The sequence below is a fragment of the Leguminivora glycinivorella genome, chromosome 14, assembly GCF_023078275.1.
Source record: "Leguminivora glycinivorella isolate SPB_JAAS2020 chromosome 14, LegGlyc_1.1, whole genome shotgun sequence".
Taxonomy (NCBI): Eukaryota; Metazoa; Arthropoda; class Insecta; order Lepidoptera; family Tortricidae; genus Leguminivora; species Leguminivora glycinivorella.
The window spans coordinates 9,917,873-9,938,038 of NC_062984.1; the positions used below are offsets into that span (position 1 = coordinate 9,917,873).

The 20,166-nt window shown below is 39.1% G+C and overlaps 1 protein-coding gene across 2 annotated transcripts in view; it reads right to left on the reverse strand.

The window, feature by feature from the left end:
- Positions 1-20,166, reverse strand: part of LOC125233227 (rhomboid-related protein 3) — a 188,030-nt gene that overhangs the window by 163,671 nt on the left and 4,193 nt on the right. Inside the window, exons 2-5 of one of the 2 annotated variants that reach the window (XM_048139143.1) lie at positions 18,370-19,160; positions 17,776-17,799; positions 14,824-14,922; positions 13,984-14,049 (exon numbers count right to left, since the gene is read on the reverse strand). In XM_048139143.1, coding sequence (XP_047995100.1) covers positions 13,984-14,049; positions 14,824-14,922; positions 17,776-17,799; positions 18,370-18,630 — 450 coding nt within the window. In that variant the 5' untranslated portion in view covers positions 18,631-19,160. Of the gene's footprint in view, positions 1-13,983; positions 14,050-14,823; positions 14,923-17,775; positions 17,800-18,136; positions 18,222-18,369; positions 19,161-20,166 lie in introns of those variants that run through there. The other variant, XM_048139144.1, reaches the window with a different exon arrangement.

The window sequence follows — 20,166 nt, forward strand, 5'->3', positions numbered from 1 at the left end:
ATGTAGGTACTTAGATGCTCAAATTGAAACATTTTACATGTATTGTTTGGTCTTTCATCGACTAGATATTTGTATGAATAGTAGGAAATACTTAATTACCTAATACACCTACGTCTTAAACTTATGACCCAAAGCAGGAAACGTGCTCCCAACCCAAATATCGGAACACTGACCTTCAAGCTGTGGTAATAATAAGTAGAGGCAAGTTCCGATATTTATGTGTAATTTGCCCGCTGCGATATATCAGATGCCGACTACCTACAAAAAAAAAATATAGATATAGGCAAGTGTTTTCCGGTACTATCTAACCCATTAATGACTTGTTTTGCCAAAACACCGAAGCCTAATAAACTCCAAGTCGGGGTCAAGGCAGTGACCGCGTAGGCTTCAGTTTTGGCGACGACCCACGCGAACCGTAACCTATTGTCTACCCACAGCAAACACATGATGGGTGAGAGTGGCGAGACAGTATCCGCGAGATAGGGCTACCCGTCCTACTCTAATTAATAAAGTTAGAAAAGGACGGGTCGTCTCGCGAACATTACTGTCGCGCCCATCATATGTTTGCCAACAGCGAGACGACGTGGAGACGTGATGTCACGTTCATATAGATATAATTAGGTGCTTACTGGAAATGTGCTGTATTAGATTCGCTCGGAAAGGCTTGCACGTGTCCTCGAAATCTGCACATCGAGGTGATTAAGGATTTAAAGAATTCCTCCTCCTCTTAACCTTAATCCTGAGCAATACGGGGCTAATTTATGCAGTATTGTAGTTTATCTTCTTCTTCTTTATTACGGGCTATGTAAGGCTTCATAGCACTGCGACCATTTCTGATCTATGGTGATCGCCACCTACTACAACTCTCGATCATGTCCTACAAATTCGAAGACTTGTAGTATCTTTTTGAAATCGAGATACCTCACATCATTTCGGTGTATTTGGTAGCTGCCCAGAATCATGTTACGTGTACGTATTAGAGGGGCACTCTGCCAAGATGTGCAGAAGCGTTTCTTCAGACTCTAAGCAGAATCTGCACCGCCCATTGTTTCTTTTACTTAGGCACTGGTCCCACCGCGAGCTAGTAAGCTATGAGCTATCGGCTATAAAAACGAACAAAAGATAAGCACTCCCGTGCGAATAAAAGAGACACAGCGATTTTGATAGCTCACCGCTGGGCGAGTAACTATAAACATCGTCGTGTCTCTTTTATTTGCACGGGAGCGACTATCTTTTGTTCGTTTTTATGGCCGATAGCTCATAGCTTACTAGCTCGCGGTGGGACCACTGCCTTAGGATACATTTTTTAAGGCACATTAAATATTACGCGAAAATTAGATTATAATTTTTCTCAGGTGAACTCTAACAAAAAACCTGAAGAAAGAAAAAAAAAAGACTAATCTTTATAGAATGTCAATAGTAGAGGGGTGGCCAGCGTGCGGGTTTTTAAGAGGCAAGACAAACATGCGGATTGGTCAAGCTCATAAGAACTATTAGATAAGGGTTGTAGCACCCAAAATCTCTGAAATAGTAACAACAATAAGAAATTCTACTTTAAAATGACCTCCCCGACGACGCAGGTGTCCTTGTAAGTAATAAAGATATCAATAAATTCTTCCCCACTGTTTAGCTACAATTCAAGCTTACGCTTTCATGCTATCGGCTTACGGCTTTCGACGGGTCTTTAGCGCTGAATCCTTTACAAATGCCTCTAAAGACGATGGCATGTCACCATCACATCCAATGCGTCATCATTGTGTCCAACAAATCCATTTTGTATCTCACAAGTGCGACAAAGGACACCTATTTCTGCAGCGGCTAATGTAAGGTAAACAGAGCTTTCGTGGACTTGTGCTCACAATTAAGCATTATGTCCGGCCGTCTGTGTTATTTCCGACGATTTCTCGGTAGTCTGGGAAAGAATGGGGCTGGGGTTTCATTCCAAAGCTTTGCCGAGTCCAACACTCAAACTACCTATTATAAATGCTTTCATTGAGCATGTGTAGTTGCTACCAACTATGGATACGTTTAGACTAAGACACCAACGCGTTGGATTAAGGTTACACTTATTAATTGGAATGCAGGGTCTTCTTGTGTGGCGAGGAAATGCGCTTAGTTCCGATTTAAGAAGGAAATAGCGGTGAAGTATGCAAGTGCCGTAAAGTTTAGACGCACAATTTGATTCGGCGTCGTAAAGAACATTATTGTTTGTTGAAAAATGTCAAGCGATTTGGACGCCTACCGTGAATTATGGGTTATCTACATGTGGGACAATAGAGTTCCTAACCGTTTTTTCTTTTAGTTTTCAATCAAAAAATGTTGGTCTTACAAACGTTACATTGCATAGGTACATACCTAAGTTATGTGTTATAAATAAAATTTATTGTTATGGTAGTCTGGTTCAGGGATGGGTGATCCCTCCTAAAAAAAAATTGTTAGCATCGATCATAGTTTATAATCAATTAAGTAATTCTGCCGTCGACATATCGCACCTGCATCTAATTGAGCCTTCTCATATGATTCACGATATTGAGTATTTAGGACAAAGCAATAATATCAGAGAATAGTGAGCTATAAAGAAGAAAGGCAAGGTGGGCGTGAGAAAGCGCGAGGGCGGCGCGCGCGCATCGCTAACGCACTAGGCAAACACGCATGCCTCACCCCGCGTACCTGCACCTATTACATATACAATATACTCGTACATGCATACATAAAGTCTAAATTCTCGCGTTTTGTTCACATGTTTAATGTTACTCAAGGATCGAACGCGTTATATCTTTTTTATTCCGACGTTCCTGCCAGGTTGCCATGGTCACAGAAGAGCCGGTTATTTTATTGCGTTCTAACCGTGAGTGACTTTAAATAAACATACTTACATAAACTTACGTTTTTATTCCTGAACGAAGGCAGAGCACATGCAACTGCTCAAATTTTAGTGCCCATCTTGGCAATTAAGGGAGCTAAAAGATAGCAAAATTGTGATTTCGCAGTGACAGGTTGCAAGCCCATCGCCTACAAAAGGGAATTCGTAACTCGTTTCGATTTAAAACACTCCTTTCGGTCGTATATTTTAATTTATCGCTACTCGTTTCTAATTTTCTCTTTTCCGCACGTGTTGTAATATACTACTCGTATTGTATTACGAAGTTTCTCAAACTGTTCTTAGTCCATCTACATTGGTTATGCTAGAACTAGCAATTCTAGCATAACCAAGTACAATACAAGTAGCGGTCTCGTGAGAATCCGTCTCGGTACGTGGCCACTGCCCACTTGCCCAGCTCCCAGCGCCCGCCCAGATCCTTATCGAGAAAGGGGACTCCCACAAGGCACTTACAATGTACCAGACTCCCTCATTCCTTTCACCTTTCGTATCCAAGCCATACGAAGTCTCTATGACTAATTGCTCTACCCAACCACCATGAAATTATACCACTTTATTCTATAACAATAACAAATGCTGATTAATTCTAAAAGATTAACTTTCTCTTATGAATTTTGTAATTAATAATTCCTAACCCGATGTATATGTAATCTATATTATTGATATAATTGAGCTTTTGCCAGTGCCGCTGTGCGTGAAATGACTGCTTTCCGCTTTCCTTATTGCCTATTATTTTCCATCATCATGTCGAGCTTTGGACTAAAGAGGTTAGTGTTGTTAAAGTAAAACCACCCTAGTATCACACCTCGGACACTGGCGATCAAATATATGAAAGAGGCGCGTTCCTAGCACACATTCTAAGCTCGTGTAGGTGAACGCGTACTATGCTTGTATGAGTGACATATGACAGGTCGACTGTTCGCGTTTTTGACAGACGGTAACTGTGAGGTAACCGAGAGGGGGTGGGCGGCGCTTTCAGCGGGGAGCGGGAGTGGCCATACTGTATGATAATACTCTTTATTATACTGTGCTAGTATGGTCACATTAATTATTGAGTGTCTTTTCAAAAATGCTTATTTTTGTAAGTATGTATGTAGTTCATAATTATTTATACTGATCTTCATAGTTCTCATCGAATTTATACCACCTAGTTTTCTACAAACTACAAATCACTCTTAAATAAATTAATTATAAAAAAAAGTCATATGAAAAAAAAATTATTATCCTTGTTAAAAGAAGGCTTTCTTTTGAAGTGAAAATATCAAGCCGTACCTATCGCACTTACAAATAGTGCGATAGGGACGGCCTGCTATTTTATCGTCTATCGCGCGACCATGCTTCCCGTGCAGGTATAAAAAATAAAATAAAATAAAAATTGTTTATTTCGGACCTTTTAAAAATCCTTAGGATTCGTTAGTATAGACTTAATATCTAGGTTTATGTGGTATGCGTCTAATTCATATAAATTGATATCGTTGCGCAAAACTTATTTTAAGCTCAACTATTACGCTCCCATCACTATAGTACGTAGAAGAATCAGGGTGCGATCCCATTGCGTCTATTAATTCGTAGCTCCCTGCGAACCTCTTTAATTGCTTGGCAGTGTCCGACATCTGTTATTATCTGGACGCTGAGTCCATATTACGACCATTTACCCTGCACTCCCGTGCATGGCTATGGTAATTCGCGCTTGTGAGCATTCTCATTGTTACTTTCTCATTTCTCGTCAGTTATTATCCTGCCAAGCATCTAGAATACATTTATTATTATTTGATACTTCTAGCAGGGGTAGCGACGCGCGACGGTATCTCGCCGTGACTTAGATCACATGTCTTTGTATTAATGACGTAAGGACGGATAGGTAGTCTATGCTACGACGATCGCGATTAATAGGCTAGTTTCTTATACTTAAAATAAAATATTTTATGCAGTGCACGAAATAAATCACCACATAATTAGAAGAAAAATATGGAGAATAGTTATGTTTAAACATAATTTATATGTATTTAATAAGTCAAAGAGAAAGATATAAAGTAAATAAATTGACCGTGACGTCACTCCTCAGTATTTTATAGTAATTCTATATTAGCAAATCGTTTTGACAGTTATTAAAAAGAAGCTGACTTGACTAGTAGGAAACTATAGCCTATTTCGCGCCAATCACGTGCAAGCTCTGCAGGTGGGAGGGACAGACTGTATTTTTCCCGAACTAATTGAACAATGTAGAGAAAATGATGATAATATGTCAGAATCACCAGAATTTTAATTGAGCGAAACATACGATAACGAAATGTTATGAGAATATTTTCGGACCTCTCTGTAAGCTCTACTTAAACTGTACTTACATAAAACGCGATGAAGGGTGTTTCTAGATAAGATCTCAAACCAAAAATTCTGCCATATTTTCTGAAGAAGCATAATTAGGTGTGGCTTCGGTCTACAAACCAGCCACAAGCCTTTGGTCCCGGCGCCCATCTCCATCGCCCCGGGCACCATGACGAATCCAATTAACACCGCTAACGAATACTGTCCGTACACTATTTATGTTCGAGCAGTCGCACTGTAAATATTTAGTCCGAGAGGCGTCTGGTTGCCCTTGTCTTATCTCTGAATCGGGTGAACGATTTCACGTGCGTCGAGACGCGTGCCGATGCAGTGCTGATGCGCTGACAAGGGTATAAAGTTACGTTTGCTTACCGAGTCAAATGAGTATACAAAACCAGTAGCCACCTCCTCGCTTAGACAAAATTACTTACTGATTTCGTAGCTACAGTTATACTTGTCCGATTGAGTAAGTCGCGGATTCGAACTATGCATGCAATCGCAATACAGTGCCAGGATACAGTTTTGTAAATACTGATTAGAAAGCTTAACTACCAGCCCTTGAAAAGTTCCAGTTTATTTATTTATTTACAGATAGACACGTGCTTTCAATATCATAGCATCGGCAGTAAATCAGGCATCGACGTCGCGTGCGCGTGGGCAGACAGCCTCATTTTCAAACAACTACTTGACGCATCAAAATTTTATAGAAAATTGATTTGTAGAATCCTCTCGCTCTCTTTAACCCGAGTTAACGTATTCGGAGGTATAATGCAGACTTGCAGAGTATTAATATTGGACTGATATTGGACTTCATGTGTTGGAATGTGGTTCCAGGTGATGTCTGCCGATTATCTGCTAATTTATACTCGCAGCTCAACTTCTGTTCTCTCATATTCATTTTACTCATACCGCAAACGAGCTCGTCTATAACTGCATTCCTTGCGCCTTGTTCTCTTAACTGCTTTTATTGTCCTTTTTCGTCGGTCATTTTTAAATGCCAGTTGCTCGGGTCCTATTTGGGTTGTAGTGATGTCATTTGGCATGAGGGGGCCCGTTTTGGAGCGCTTACGATCTACACCTCCACATTCGCGGTTCATTCACCGGTAACAATGCGAATGTTGTTATCAATGATTTATCTATTAGAATGTTACAATCATTCAAGCGGCGATATGTTAAGTTAGAACATGTCAAGTACGAAATTACATTTCGTGTTACGGAATATAATTGTAAGTGTCCTACCTTTGTATAAGAAACTTTGTACAGAATTGTTGTCCATAATACCTACCTACAGAGAAAGAACCCTTAAGTTCTAATTATTAAAATATTATGAAGACTATTCGATAATTATAGGAGGTATTTTCTCCATGGGTGGTGTAAAATGAAGTAATATACCAGCTAAAAACTATTATAACAATTTTATTAAAATCTAAATGAGTCATTAGGGTTGTTCCACTATTAACCCTTTCATCCAAAACGTAAACAAACGTGTCGAAAGGGCAGGTGCGTGTGAACCCCCCGACCATGAAATTGACGTGGATTTGCTCCGGTGTGGTCCTAGAAAAAGTGGCGATTACTTGAGCCCTACCCCGATGATTCGCCACGGACCTGCAGTCTCATTCCGACTGCATACTTCAGTACATGTGAGCCGATCACAACGATGTACCAGTAGTATTTTAACCTGAGACACCTATGTAAACTACGCGTTGGAAGTTGGTGTTTCCACTGGCAAAGATTGATCGACTACTCCACGCTATTATGATAAATAATTTGGCATACCAACCCTTATTGCCTTCACATTTGTTTTATCATACCATCCTACAGTATCGTAGAGGTAGAGGAGCTAAGAGAGAAAAACAATTTCTATTATTACAAATATATTGAAATTAAAATTGCTTATTATAGCTATTCGATAATGTTAATATCAGGAGTATCAGGACAGAGTCGACTACGTTTGTATGAAAGATAGAAAACACTAAAGACGCAGGCTGGACGTTTCGCAAATGTTGCAGAATTTTCCGGATAAATTATTGTTGTGTGCAAATATTAATGGCTTAACTAAAGAGGATGGCGAGACGAGACCATGCAAAGTGGAGATAATAAAGCAGAAAGAAGACCTAGGTTCTATTGCAGTAACGGACAATGCACCCGGGTTACATAAAAGCTAAGAGATGGAGGAATTAGGACTTCGTTTGCCCTACGTTTATGGAAAAGCGGTCACGTAACGTTGCGACCGTTTCGTCTGTGGCGTGGCGACCATCTACATTAGTGTATAGCCGCCTTTATAAAATACAACAGCAACACTGAGCTGTCATGTGGATACTCGTCGAAAACTAGATCTAGAGATAAGAACACGTGTAATTAACATTTCCCAATAAATAGCAAAATCGTTGTCTAACTTTTATCTTGTGAACAAATCTAATGAAGATATTAATTAAGTTCATATTATCAATCGTTTTTCGCTTTGTATGATAATATAGGTATTCAGGTATTCAGAATGGCAAACGACGTTCTGAAAAGAAAGACAAAAATCAAAAATGTTTGGCCTGTTAACATACTTCGCATTGTCGTTCGAAACAATAGGCGATATAGAAATTAATGATCTGATCAATGACATTAAATACTCGTTTAAATATCTGAGGATCATGCTCATTTTATTTCGTATTTATTCAATGGTAATTCTCCACATTAAAATTGCCCGATTTAAAAAAAACTATATACACCATTAAGTGGAAAGTGCTCCGCTAGGGTTTTTTGTTTTAGTCGACTTCATCAAGGGCGGGATCAAAGAGGACGCAGCAGTTTCTGGCGCCAAGATCGCAACGATATCGCCGCTAGAACAGTAATCGTCAATAAAATCTCAATTTAGATGGCACCGATACCGTGTGAGTTACGGACGGACAGTGAGACCGAACACGAAAACCTACTCGACGATGGAATGCGCCCGCCGCAGGACCTGCTAACGAATACACGGCTGGTGCTTAATTTAATTTCGGTTTATAATTTAGAACGATTAATAATGGACGGGTTATTGAAGTACGACTCATGACAGTTTTGGAGATAAGCCTTTAAAGCTAATTATTGGGTCTGACGGCTGACATTTCGCGCAGGGCGTGCGCGGCGCGGGCGCCACGGCTTGACGCCTCGCCGTCAGCGTACGCCTACGCCTATTTAAAACAAACTTTTTTGTTTTTTACATTACACCTTCCCTACCGGCCGGTCACAGATAAGGACGACGAAAAAGACACTTAAAAATAAATTTGTCGAAAGTGATAAATGATGGATATAACTTTTATTATTTCAAATTAAATTAACGATCCGACCCGAACGTCTACCTTTTCTCACATTAGAGGGATCTTATCTGGAATGATTGCTTCCATTACCTTGGAGAACGGACGGACACGTTGTTTTGTAGTCGAGGAAAGATAAAGAGATTAATGCGTAAAGCAATTAATTTTGATTGAGGTGTGTTTTATTAAGTAATTGTTTTTGTGTCCAATACGTGAATTTGAAACGCGCCGTAAAGTCAACACAACAATGGTAGAGTTGTGTCGCGGTGTTTGATGATGGATGGAAAAATTTATTTCAATCGATTGTTGGAGGTTCGAATTAAAGATTGGTGTTCTAAATAACACATTAATATTAGTATTAGGGCCGGGGTCGGTTCCCACAGCGCTTTAATACATTTTTCGTGTTCCAGTTAGCGCCCCATAAATTGATTAACGGTCAGAGGTTTTTTTGTGACGCGGGACAGGTAATGACTCGGCGGCTGCCATTCTGGGGTCACCGCGGCATTCCACCACGCACCGTAAACACGCGCTATTTACTGTGTTTGTGCCACTAGTTATATTAGTAAGTAACAATTAACTACACATTTGCATTATACGATGTAAACGATTGGATTCAAATGTTCTATTTAACCCTTCTTTGCGGCATTTTATGCAAATGAGCTATTCAGAATCTCACACCTTTGCTACAGATAGTTTTGCACTCTAAATTTTAGAGTCTAAAACGTTTTATATTATTCGTTCTATGTGCGTTTCTGGATTACCATCTAAGACGTCGTTTTGATGGTGTATGAGCGGTTGGGTTTTTATTGATAAGATACAAGATACTCGTACCTATTGTACCTAACCTTTATAATTTTCAGACAAGTGTTGACAAAATGTTTCCGTAAATAACTATGCGCTGTTCTATTAGTACGTATTTTATTACTTATACTGCTTATACTAACAAAATCATAAAATATCTCTATATATTTATTAGTTAGTCCAACGTATTCAACCGAAAACTTTTATCAAATCCCAATTGCCAAATGAAGCATTTAAGCTAATAGCTTAAACGAAAAGCTTCGAGACCAAATCAGCATAATGTAGCGAGCCAATTTCCTGCGAGGAAATTGCTTTTCCGACCAAATGTTCCCGAGTAAAAGCTTCTGTTCTTTCCCAGTCACTCCTGCAACATCAATCATGTTCATGTTCTTTGGAAAAACGTATTTTTCATAACAAAATGCATGAAATGATTTTCCTGGCGGCTTGCACAATCGCCGGCCCACTTAGGACGTGAGCTATGGTTTTGTAATGGTCCACCAACAATGATGTTTTTGTAGCGTAACGTTTTGGAATAAATATCAATTTAGTAACAAATCATATGGTTCTATTTATCATAAAAGGGAATAGGAACCCATGGTGGCCCAGGTTTGGCCGCTGAATGGAAACAAAGGTATATAAGAGTAAAGTAAGGTAAATATTTAATTGTCCTGAAAAAACTGGCTACATTTAAACTGAATTTTAAAATATAATTGTCAATTTATGATACATAATGATCGCTAATACATATTCATAAAATTAACTTTTCGTCATTTTGTCAAATTAACGCGTCTAAGAACAACTATTTGCGTAAGCTGTCCACATAAGGGCGAAGAAATGTAATAACTATTTTTAGTTTCTAGTCACCAGGTTTCGGTCCAATGAAGTCAGCCAGTACTTATCCGTATATAAAAAGGCGCGAGGTGACAATATAAATAACAATTTGGCCCACCCCGTTCGAATGTGCTCCGCGTTGGATTAGCATAAGAATGCCGCGTCAGGACGCCCACGACCACTGTCCCTTGTCTCTTATACATCGAATTTAATTTTGATTTACGACAAACCATACAATTGTACGCAAAACGTTTTTAGGCCGAGGATTAAATACCTATTGTGAGGCGGTGACGATGCGACTATTGTACGCTTTTAAGTAATAACTTTACGCTACCTCACGTCACGTCAACACGAAATAAGTGGATGCATTTTCACGGGTTCCGTTTTCATTTCTGGCAAAAAACTATTTTTTTTTTAAACTAAATTAAGCCGAATTCTCTATAAGCTTTCGTTCACGGCAAAAATATCCATACTAATATTATACATGATGGGAAAGTGTGTGTGTTTGTTTGTTTGTTCGTCTTTCACGGCAAAACGGAGCGACGAATTGACGTGATTTAAAGTGGAGATAGTTGAAGAGATGGAGAGTCACATAGGCTACTTTTTGTCTCTTTCAAACGCGAGCGAAGCCGTGGGCAAATGCTAGTATTTTTATAAAGAGATAACACTAAATTGTGGTGACCTCTCCATAGTTCTTAATGATTAATTAAACAAGGGCGTAGTTTGCTTAAATTTCAGTGAAAATAATCAGTCAGTTTAATTCCATTTTATGTAATTAACTCTAAACAATAATTTTGATTAAACTAGTCTATCTATCTATAGGCAGATAAGCTACTTTGGTTAGTAGGCAGGTAGGCAGCAAAGTAGCTTATAAGGCATATGTTCATTATAAACATTATACCTAGATAGATGAAATCCAGTCTCTGATGGTGATGACTATAATGCAACTTGAAAGTAAACTCTGACTTCATATTTATATCAACAAAACGAAAACATAAACCATATCTTTCCCCGTTAATTAGTGTTTAACTCATAAATACACCTCTTCAATAAAGACAGTCAGAACAAAAAATTAATAACTCCATACAAATTAAAACAAACATTTAAAAACAGCAGGACAAAATGTAACTTGACGCTTTAAGCAGGCACTTAATAACTTAATTAATAAAAAGCAAAGGACCGCCATAACTCATGATCCACATTGGGCGCACAGAAAAGTGCTTCTTAAGATTCTTTTATGCAAATGTTATAAAAATATCTGTGGAATTATTAATGAGGGGTCTGCCCGCATGTGACATGTCCGTGCATTAAACTAATATATGAGGGTTAATGATCGTCTAATTATTTTAAACAGCTCATAAATTCTGATTATGATTATGTTTATTTACTCTGTTGTTGATATTTTATGAAAAGTATATGAGAAATCAATGTTTTTGTGTGTTTACTTAGTTTAGATATTTTTAGATGACCATTTAAGATAAAGAACAACAGAATTACGCTCCTAGGGACCCCTCCCGGGTTAGAAGTCTATTTGTAATATGCTTGGCGAATAGTATTATACATATACGTACCAAACAAAAGCGAAATTAAATACAGTAATATTTTTAAACAAAAATATAAAACTAAAAGTCATTTACCTACCTATTGCCGCAAAACGAAGCCATACAGGGAACAAGGAAAATCAACGCAGACTAAGCAAGATAGGGATAGTTAGTTACTTAAAGTGGAAAATTGAATTCGAATACAATGTAGCTTGCAGGATTCGTTCTCATTTAATCAGAATACTCAAGAGAAACCATTATAATTAAAATTTAACTCAGCTTATCTCAAATCAGTGTGTACTTTAGCTTAATTTCGGGTCTTTATCAAACCCAAAAACGAAATAGACCTCATCATTAATAATAAACGATGGTGCTCAGTGTTAATACGCATTTAAGATAATATATATTTTACGGTACAAAAATAAAATGCCCACCTAATAAATCGTGCGAGCCTTATCGTCTTTCGAGAGGCGACAATAAGAAACAGATAAGGACAGGGTCTCGGGTCCGAGTCGAAACTTTGGTGGAAACTTTTTCGTTTGCGTTTGGGTTTCCTTGGTAGCTAGCCAACGTCACAATCGCTAACGCTACCGTAGCTCTCCCTATCGCTCTTCTCAACCGGAGCGACAGAGTCAGACTAAGTTTCGATCGCCAGGTAGCGTCAACGATTGTCACTTCAGCAAGGCCGGAGTCACGTCTTAAGAAGAGGTTTAATGGACATAATTCGTGTTGAAATGTTTTTAGGGACTCGAGGTGCGTTCGGACGCGCGCGACCGGGCGTAATCGGCGTCGCATCTTAATTTAGTTGTCTTGTATGGTGGGCCCAGTGGGACATAACCTAACCCACTGCGAGGCAAAGGACGCCCGCGCGACGCGCCACACATATAAATACGCCGTGATTCCATAATAAATGCCTATCTTTATTTATAGGATCACAATCTCGGCTTATTATTTGTCCTATAATGTATATTGGACGTTGTATTTATTTTATTCTGCAGTTCTTGCGTTTTGAGTCATATTTGTAGGTGATTTATTGAATTTGCTGAATATGCAGGCGTTGTTGCTATATTTAGAATTAAATAAAATAAATAAATAAATATTATAGGACATTCTTACACAGATTGACTGAGACCCACGGTAAGCTCAAGAAGGCTTGTGCTGTGGGTACTCAGACAACGATATATATAATATATAAATACTTATATACATAGAAAACATCCATGACTCAGGAACAAATATCTGTGCTCATCACACTAATAAATGCCCTTACCGGGATTCGAACCCGGGACCGCGGCGCAGCAGGCAGGGTCACTACCGACTGCGGCAGACCGGTCGTCAATTGCGTGTTTTTAGGGTTCCGTAGTCAACTAGGAACCCTTATAGTTTCGCCATGTCTGTCTGTCCGTCCGTCCGTCCGTCCGTCCGTCCGTCCGTCCGTCCGTCCGCGGATAATCTCAGTAACCGTTAGCACTAGAAAGCTGAAATTTGGTACCAATATGTATATCAATCACGCCAACAAAGTGCAAAAATAAAAAATGGAAAAAAATGTTTTATTAGGTACCCTCCCTACATGTAAAGTGGGGGCTGATTTTTTTTTTCATTCTAACCCCAACGTGTGATATATTGTTGGATAGGTATTTAAAAATGAATAAGGGTTTTCTAAAATCGTTTTTTGATATTATTAATATTTTCGGAAATAATCGCTCCTAAAGGAAAAAAAGTGCGTCCCCCCCCTCTAACTTTTGAACCATATGTTTAAAAAATATGAAAAAAATCACAAATGTAGAACTTTATAAAGACTTTCTAGGAAAATTATTTTGAACTTGATAGGTTCAGTAGTTTTTGAGAAAAATACGGAAAACTACGGAACCCTACACTGAGCGTGGCCCGACACGCTCTTGGCCGGTTTTTTTAAATATTTGACGAAATGGTTGTAGCCAAAGTAGTTGGAAGTTATACCTAATACCAAACAAAATTTTAATAACAAATTATATATGAGTAGGGAGGTACAATCAAGTGCAAAAATATGTATCGAAAAAATCGTCTCATAAATATGGTATTAGTATTACACTCTTATGACACCGGATGATGCTATGAAATATATTTTAAAACAAAATGTGTACACCGATATTTTTACACTTGACTGTACCTACACTACAGGATTACATATTATATCAGGCCACCGCTTTCCATCAGGCGGACCGTATACTTGTTTGCCACCGACGTAGTATAAAAAAAAAAGTATCTATTTGTAAACGCTGTTCGAGATATTTCTCGTTTGTTAAAAATAAATTATAGTACTACACTAGGTACTTACCACATTGACGAACTCCTGAAACGTAATTGAATCACTAGTTGCACTCTGCGCTTTGTCCAAAAGGATCTGAAAAGAAAAATATTACGAGTAGGTATATGTTTTTCAAATCTTAAACACCCTGGACTATATGCTTGCAAAGATGCTAAGATAATGGGCGTGTGGATTGTTATTATTATTGATATGTATGTATTTCCCATCACGCAAACCATTGGGTATTCCGGGGCTTTGGGGGGCGTCCGCGGAGCCGAAGCTAACACGTAGAGACTCTTTACAATTGCTTAGTCACACATTAACCTCTCCAACGCCTCATCCTACTTTAATTAACAGAATTTTGGCTATTAGTTCAAGAGATTTAACGATCGGTCTGGCCTAGTTGGTAGTGACCCTGCCTGCTACATCGCGGTCCCGGGTTCGAATCCCGGCATTAAGGGCATTTATTTGTGTGATGAGCACAGATATTTGTTCCTGAGTCATGGATGTTTTCTATCCCCCTTATTCATAAACGTACACTAAAGTTATCAAGCCGATAAAGTTCGTTTGTCCCTTTCTATCACACCAATACGTCGGAAAGGGATGGAAAGGGACAAACGAACTTTATCGGCTTGATAAAATTAGTGTACGTTTATGAATAAGAGGGTATGCATATAAGTATTTGTATATTATATATATCGTTGTCTGAGTACCCGCAGCACAAGCCTTCTTGAGCTTACCGTGGGATTCAGTCAATCTGTGTAAGAATGTCCTATAATATTTATTTATTTAATTTTTTTGAACAACAGCGTCTCAAGGGTAACGTTAAATCAATAGGTAGGTAATATTGGTTGGCTAATTATTTTTTACCTCTTGTTTGTGGGGTGGAACTTGCGCCTTGAAGTCTGGGTTCTGTAGTGTCATCAAGAAGTCGGGCCAGGGGATCTCGCCGAAGCCTTCAGGGTCAAACTGCAATAGGAAAAATATTTGATGACGGTTGTTTCAATTTTGCTCTTCCAGCCATTAAGAGACGAAAAGCCTATCTGGGTCACATATACAGAAATAAGAAATACGACTTATTACAAACAATTCAAATTGGAAGGAAAATTCAAGGGAAGAAGAGGGAGAGGTAGTTCTAGAATGACCTAGATATAAATGGATAGATAACAACACATACGAAAGACGCAGCTACCCTCAAGATGTTGGCAAAGACCAGAAAGCTTCATGCCATGCTGACCGCCGACGCCCATTAGATGGACATGGCACCAAAAGAAGAAGAAGAATAAGCTATTTATCCTAAAAATATTGGCATCTTATACCTAAATTACCTAACCCGTCTACTTAATTTATTTCGCAGTAAAAATTCATACATATCTTTAAAACATATTCGTCATACCTACACTTGCCATGAAATCTTAGCTTGTTCCAACTTTAGTAGCCTTATTTATCACATCAAAAAACAAGCCAATTTGTCTTGCAACAGCCCTTTATGAATATCCAAATCATTCACTCAAAGCACGCTTCTTCCCCTAACCCCCATAACTTCGCACATGATTGTGACAGCATCATTTTAAAAAGACGAAACGTAGGCGCCCTATCTTCACCCGTAATATCTGAATGTGCCCTACGTGACCGCACGGCTTTTGATGTGCGGCGCTACCGCCCTTTGTGTCTGTAAAGGATGTCGTACACATGTGAAATACCCTCTATTCGTAAAACTTTAATTACTCAATTGGATTTATCTATTTGTTTTATGATATACGCAGTCGGATGGGAAGCAATCATCGCCGCCCATGGACATAAGCAACATCAGGGGAGCCACTTATACGTTGCCGACCTTTGAGGACCCTAAATACTTACCTGCTTCTTGAAGAACGCAAGGGAAACACCGGGCAAAAACGAGCGTTTTTATGACACCAGCCCCTCTAGCACAACTTGCCTTGTCGCGCGCGTTATATTAGTCGAGTAGACGAATCGACCGTAGGGCTAACACATGATTGTCGCAAGAGTATGTCGCCTCGAGACAGACTACCCGTGCTTATTATCATTATTACAATTAGACAACGACGCGTCATCTTTTGACGACCGGTCTGGCTCAGTTGGTAGTGACCCTGCCTGCTAAGCCGCGGTCCTGGGTTCGAATCCCGGTAAGGGCATTTATTTGTGTGATGAGCACAGATATTTGTTCCTGAGTCATGGATGTTTTCTATGTATATACGTATGTATTTATCTATTTAAGTATGTATATCGTCGCTTAGCACCCATATTACAAGCTTTGCTTAGTTTGGGACTAAGTTGATCTGTGTAAGGTGTCCCCAATAAAAAACAAAAAACTATCTCGCGACGACATACTCTCGCGACAATCATGTGCTAGCCCTGCGGTCGATTCGTCTACTCCCTACTGGTGGCAAACGATGACTGTCGCCGATGCTTTTGTAAATGTACATGCGATATCTGTTAAGTATCACCCTCTATTTGGAGCTAACTTGGTTGTAAGCTCGTGGTGCAATTTGTACATGATCTTAATATAATTCTGTGGGTCCTACCTACTACCTAATTATGTATTTACTGAAACTGCCAGTCGAACAGGGGTTTTTGCATGTAGTTATTATGCTGTCAAATGCATACCTATAAAGTAAGAATTGCCGTTGAGAAGCAGACTTGATAAGTGTGCGTTAACCTTTATCACGTTTACCTCGCTTCCATACATTTTAATCAACCATAAGGACATTCCCCGAAATTTGTTTCTATATCATAAACGACAGTTTTTATGAATTATTACGTGTTAGTTAAATTTTTATTGCGACCGGGAGCTGTGAAGAATTAAATTTCATTGATTTTATCTTTAATTGATATGTTTTACAAGTTAGGTGTTTTATACCTGAACTGACTAAAACAGGTGTTGTTATCTAATCGACGTAACAACGTTATATCTCTAAGCTTTAAGCCTTTAACTTTTGATAAAGCGTTTAAAAGTAACTTTAGGTAGTATATATTTGGTATATTCGTTCATATAAATGAGATTCCAGAAGATTGTGTTTATTTACTATAAGTAATATTTATTTTAAACCATTTTATTTAAAAGCTTAGTGTACAGAGACGAAAGGGGATGACCGCCCTAAAACCGGTTTTTCATACAAATGTGGTCTTCATTTTCCTCCATGGATATTGTAAATTTAAATCTCAAACTCTACAGTTCAACGCTAAATTTTCATCAAATTTTTCCACCCTTTCTCATCCGTTTTCTAAGAACAAAAACGGCTTTAAGAGCTGTTAGTGTAACATTCCCGTTTTCTCTGATAAATATCCGACCCACTTGCTCGAACCTAACCGTACATTTTTTCAAACTATGGGGTAAAAAGGTAGCGAAATAAAATAAGATAAAGATATCGCGATGATGAAGTGCCGGCCTGTCAGCGAAACATCGCATCTAGCGAAGTAGCTACTCATAAAGTATTCTTTGCTCGTCTATCGTATGGGGTCACAGTGTGTATCTTGATCTTTAAATTCGTAGCACCCTTGTTAAGTCAGAGACCAACCTTATTTAGTCTTAGGATATGCCATTGGAAGGACTGCGAATATTTTTTTTTATTTCACGTGCGGGCATGAATATAAATTGTTTCTTCTTTATCTGTGGATCACCTATTATAACAGCTCGTTTAATGTGAATTTAGGGAAAAGAGCATACACTCCGTAGTCCGTGCCTACCTATTAAGTTATAGCTTGTTTTAAGCTTCTATGAATTATGGTTGTTAAAGTTACGCAGAAGGAGCACCATACAGTTCTATTTTAATTTAAAAACTTTAATTGAACTGTACTTACCCTATCAAAGAGTAACCGCCATTTCTGAAAACAAAACAGAAACATGAGTAACTTTGTCAGAGCAACTATATTAAAGTTGCAGTCAGTTGCATATGAAGCGTCAACTATGGATATATTACAGTCACCAATGTAGGCATTATAAGTATTCGCTAGCACTTTTGTGTACAAAATTTTATGTAGGGGTCTCATAGAGCGGCTCTTGACAATGAGCCCAGTGAATCCCGCACCGAAGTCAGCAAGCAGGTGACCGTGGGCAGGTATCATCGATCCATGGACGTCTCCATTGACGTATTGATGGAGAGCAGTGGAGCATGGACGTATTGAGGATAACTGTGACGGACGGTATGAGTGGTATACTCACATCATGCATCAACTCCTTCGGATCTCGGCCTCGTCCAACTCCGAGCCAAGATCCGTGTGATCCGTGTCATAGAGCGGCTCGGCGGCTCTTGACAGTGAGCCCAGCGAGTCCCGTGCCGAGGCCAATGACCCGGTGACCGTGGGCAGGACTCCAGCCTCAATGCCCGACTCCATGGAAGTGTTGGTGGAGAACAGCGGGGCTGTGGTGACGGACGGTAAGAGTGGTATACTTACATCATGCATCAACTCCCTTCGGATCTCGGCCTCGTCCAACTCCGAGCCAAGATCCGTGTGATCCGTGTCATAGAGCGGCTCGGCGGCTCTTGACAGTGAGCCCAGTGAGTCCCGTGCTGAGGCCAATGACCCGGTGACGGTAGGCAGGACTCCAGCCTCGATGCCCGACTCCATGGAAGTGTTGGTGGAGAGCAGCGGGGCTGTGGTGACGGGCAGCGCGAGACCGCCGCCCGCGCGGCCGCTTCCCACCCACACTGACATCCCCACATTCACACTGCACTATGGTTCTTTTGTTCTAGAACTGTTTTGAATCGTATTGCGAGTCTCTTGACTTAATGGTATTTAATTAAAAGCGCACTTATTTATAATATTTTTTCGTAGCGTAAATCCAGCACGCGGCATGGGATGTCCAGTCCACGCGGTATCAGCGTTTAACAATTTGGCAACAATTTTGGCACGCGAGTAAAATTACTAAAAATATGTTAAAGCGCTCTCATAAACTTGCCGTTTTACATACTTGATAAGGCAGTGTTGGACTTTTATTCACACTCTTAATTTAGTTATAAATTTTCGATAGTATTATGTACATAAATTTATTAAATTTCGTTTTTATGGACAGAAGTTACCCGGGACCACGAAAAACTGGATGGTACTGTTACTGACTTAGATTTCTGCCTGGTGTTAAATTAATGGTTAGGTATAAAAGATCTGATACTAAAGTAAGTTGCTATTGGAGGAAGATTTTAAGGCACATTATTTCTCTAAAAATCTATGGTAGAAATGTGGCACACCTGAAACAAAACAAAACAATAATTCGTTTTTGGACACTTGATTGTGATATACTCTAAAATATAACAGACTTACGAAGAATTACAAGAGAAAGTTTTGATAACGGCCTGAAGATTTTGGAGCATCAATCGTTTGTTGAAAACTAAGGCACAACGACAGAAATACAGCTCATACAGGTTCCACTTCATCAAATGTTACTATTTGTGATGTAAATCCTTGATTTTCTCATAAAAATACAAAAGTAACTATTAGCGTGCCATTCAGATTTGAGGACTTCCCATGATTCCTCATGGATCCCATCACGAGAACTCGAGCCTGACCAAAATGTGACATGAAAACTCAACATGCTTAACAAACATAACGAAGAGAATAAATCTCCTAACATGAGCTATGCGTCATTGAGGAGTTCCGTCCTGATCATCATCAGCATATTATACGCAGTCCTCCTGCTTTATTCTGAACGTTTCAGGAATAAAACTGCTGTACAAAAGAGTAGCATCGAGCAAGGGTTATATTGTTAATGTTACTTTGACGGCTAGGACCCCGTGGAACCCCCAAATAAGTAAGAATTTAATAAATTATAAGCAGAATTTGTAAAGTAAGGTACGGTATAGTACCTACGCAATAAATAAGGGTAAGTTGGTCATTCGTTGCGGCCACTTGAGTTACAGGGGCTTCAATTATTCTGCGGTAAGGATTGTTAGGCATAATGTAGTAGCTACATCGTTAAAGTGAGTATACGGTACAAATAGCCACATGTTAGTTATTTAGAAGAATAATCGGAGTAAAAGGTTCGTATACAAAACATATGTAGTTATAGGTAAGGTTAAGTACCTACTTACCTACATAGTTATCTACATACTTACTAAACTAAACCTACATATTCGCAATTCATCAAATAAGGGGTTGGAAAAACTACGAGTCCTAAATTAGTCTTACCTAAAATAGATTTGCCATAGTAACTGTTTAGGTATACAGGGTATATATGTTATGGACCAAGTGATTTAT